The following is a 2,500-nucleotide window of genomic DNA, read 5'->3' as shown; positions in this document are numbered from 1 at the left end:
TGTGTGTGTGTGTGTGTGTGTGTGTGTGTGTGTGTGTGTGTGTGTGTGTGTGAGAGAGAGAGAGAGAGAGAGAGAGAGAGAAAGAGAAAGAGAAAGAGAAAGAGAAAGAGAGAGAGGGTTTGTATGTTTGTGTGTGTGTCCTCCTTCAATTCCTCTGTCTCTGTGTGTCCTCTCTCAGTCTGTCAGACTCTAAGTCTCTTCTTAAGGCGGTTGAAGTCCTTGGCGGAGCGCCACAGCCAGCTCTGCAGCTCCCTCAGCACCCAGAAGCCCTCCACCTTCCTGGAGAAGTCGTTGAGCGCCGGCCGCACCGCCAGCAGAGGGGAGGAGGACAGGAGGGGGGACAGGGGAGGGGGCGGCAGCAGGGGGGGACCCCTCCTCAATGACAAGGGCACTGGTTCTGACAAAAGGGTGTGTCCCTCCCCTGTCCCTGTGCCAAATGGGTAGAAGAGGGAGAGGGGGGGGTGGAGGGTGGGGGAGAATAAGGAGCGAGGGGATCGGCGCTGGGGATGTAGGGATGGAGAGGAGGAGAGGAGGGATGCAGACTCTCTGATGATGTAATGTTCCTCCTCTGTCGCCCTGTTTTCTGCATCCACCTCTCTGGCTCGTTCCTTGTTTTGGTGGGGGTAGTTGAAGTTGTAGCTGTTGAGGTTGTCGTTATCATAGTTGTTATTGTTATTGTTGTTTAGGAGTTGTTGTTGGGGGAAGGTCTGTCTGTCTGAGAAGGACAGAGTGACTCTGGCGTCAGACTCCAGTGGACCCTGCTTCACTGTTCTCTCTCCTTCCTCTGAAACACTCAGCAGCCTTCTCCTCCTCCCCCATCTCTCGCTCCCTCCCTCTCTCTCCAACTCTTCCTCCTCTTCCCTGTCTTCACTGGCCCCCTCCCAATCCTCTGAGTGTCTCTTCCTTCCTTTCCTCCCTCGCTCCCCTCTCCCCTCCTGCCTCGATCCCACGCTCCTAACCGCAGCCCCTGTCACCTCCGCTTTCCTTCCCTCCCTTCCCCTCCCTCTATCCTTCTCTCGCTCCCTCTTTCTCTCCGTCATTTCTCTCCTGGTGCTCTCCTCCTTTTGTCCTCTCACCAGCCCTCTGTTGGTCCCAGCACCCCTCTGATCATCAAGGGGATGCCTCCTTGGTCCCGCCCCCATCTCCGCCCCTGTCTTATAGAGACCCTGACTCATAAGTGGAGCTGGTCTGCGTCCCGTCGCCTCTCCATCGCCCCCTGTGCCCTTACGTGGGTACTGCGCCTCAATCCCAGCAGGAGGCAGGGCATACCCCAGTGTGTTCATGAGGCCTGATATAGACCCTAACAGACCATCCAGGCCTGTAGAAAAGTGCAGCAGGGAGCTCTGGAGGTAGGGGCAGAGAGTGGAGCGGGCCAGCTCCCTCACCGCCCCCAGCAGAACAGAGTAAGCCCTCTGGTTCTGGGCCAGCCTTGCACGGTTCTCCAGGCCCCGCCACAGCTCCAGACGGGTGGCCGCGCTGGGTAAGGACAGGGCTGTGCTGTTGGGCCGCGGAGGGGAGAAGTCTGGGTCACTGAACGGCGGGCCCAGGTAGGATAACTGAGGGAGGGAAGGGGGGATGGGAGGAGTAACAGAAGGAGGAGATGGAGGATGAGCAGAGGGGGGAAAGAGGCAGTCAAGAGCGGGTATGGAAAGAGGGAGTGGGAGGGAGAGAAGGAATATTTAATCCAACATGTGAATTCAGACATGGATTGGTTATGCTCAAACACAAGTCTGGGTGCCAGTCTGGTTCTGTTTAAACAAACTCCCCATGGCAAAGACCAAGGGGTTGGCTGGAGCAGAAACAGAATGGAACCAGGCTTCTCAAATATGTGTTGAATTCAAACACTTGTGGAACGAAACATTGACATGCTCCAACGTAAATGTTCTTCAACACAGCATCTATATACAGTCACAGTGCTCACATAGGTGTCCTTTATCTCTCTCAGCTGATGCTCCAGATACTTGGTCAGCTCATATGTCCTCTCAATCGAAGTCCTCTCATTGGACAGGCTGAAGGAGGGGTCTGGGACCTGGACCGATGTCACGGCTGCAGCCAATAGCAGGACGTGCTGAATGTGATGGACTGGGGAAGAAACCAATCAGAGGATAAATTGAAACCACACAAGGCGTTGTATTCGTGTACTATCAACAGTCATGGAATTATATTATCACTGAGGAATTTAAATTGGCAGAATTTTGCCTTATTTGATCTGCAACTTGCTGTCGGCTGATGTGTCTTTCAGCACTCTCCGCATCACCTTGTTACCATTACAATCAAATTCAACTTCGATAAGAGCACCTTCAAAATATTTATGAGAATTTGAACAATTTTCCAGTTTATTTCTTTGTCTCTATGGTGATAGCCTTGTCTGTTTAAATATTGGCAAATCTAAGTAATCTAACTGCCAATAACGAGTTTCCGCTTCAATCTAATTTGAGAAATTCTGTCCGTCTAATGTTTTCTCTGGGCTCAAATAAATCACAATGACTAGCTCCATTGT

At 52.6% G+C, this 2,500-nt stretch overlaps 1 protein-coding gene across 1 annotated transcript in view; it reads right to left on the bottom strand.

The window, feature by feature from the left end:
* Nucleotides 1-2,500, bottom strand: part of LOC118363108 (uncharacterized) — a 19,967-nt gene that overhangs the window by 74 nt on the left and 17,393 nt on the right. Inside the window, exons 2-3 of the mRNA XM_035743819.2 lie at nt 1,922-2,082; nt 1-1,556 (exon numbers count right to left, since the gene is read on the bottom strand). The exon at nt 1-1,556 is cut by the window's left edge and continues 74 nt beyond it. Coding sequence (XP_035599712.1) covers nt 183-1,556; nt 1,922-2,082 — 1,535 coding nt within the window. The 3' untranslated portion in view covers nt 1-182. The remainder of the gene's footprint in view (nt 1,557-1,921; nt 2,083-2,500) is intronic.

The sequence above is a fragment of the Oncorhynchus keta genome, chromosome 30 (assembly GCF_023373465.1).
Source record: "Oncorhynchus keta strain PuntledgeMale-10-30-2019 chromosome 30, Oket_V2, whole genome shotgun sequence".
NCBI classification, from domain to species: domain Eukaryota; kingdom Metazoa; phylum Chordata; class Actinopteri; order Salmoniformes; family Salmonidae; genus Oncorhynchus; species Oncorhynchus keta.
This window is presented reverse-complemented; position numbering and strand designations above follow the sequence as displayed.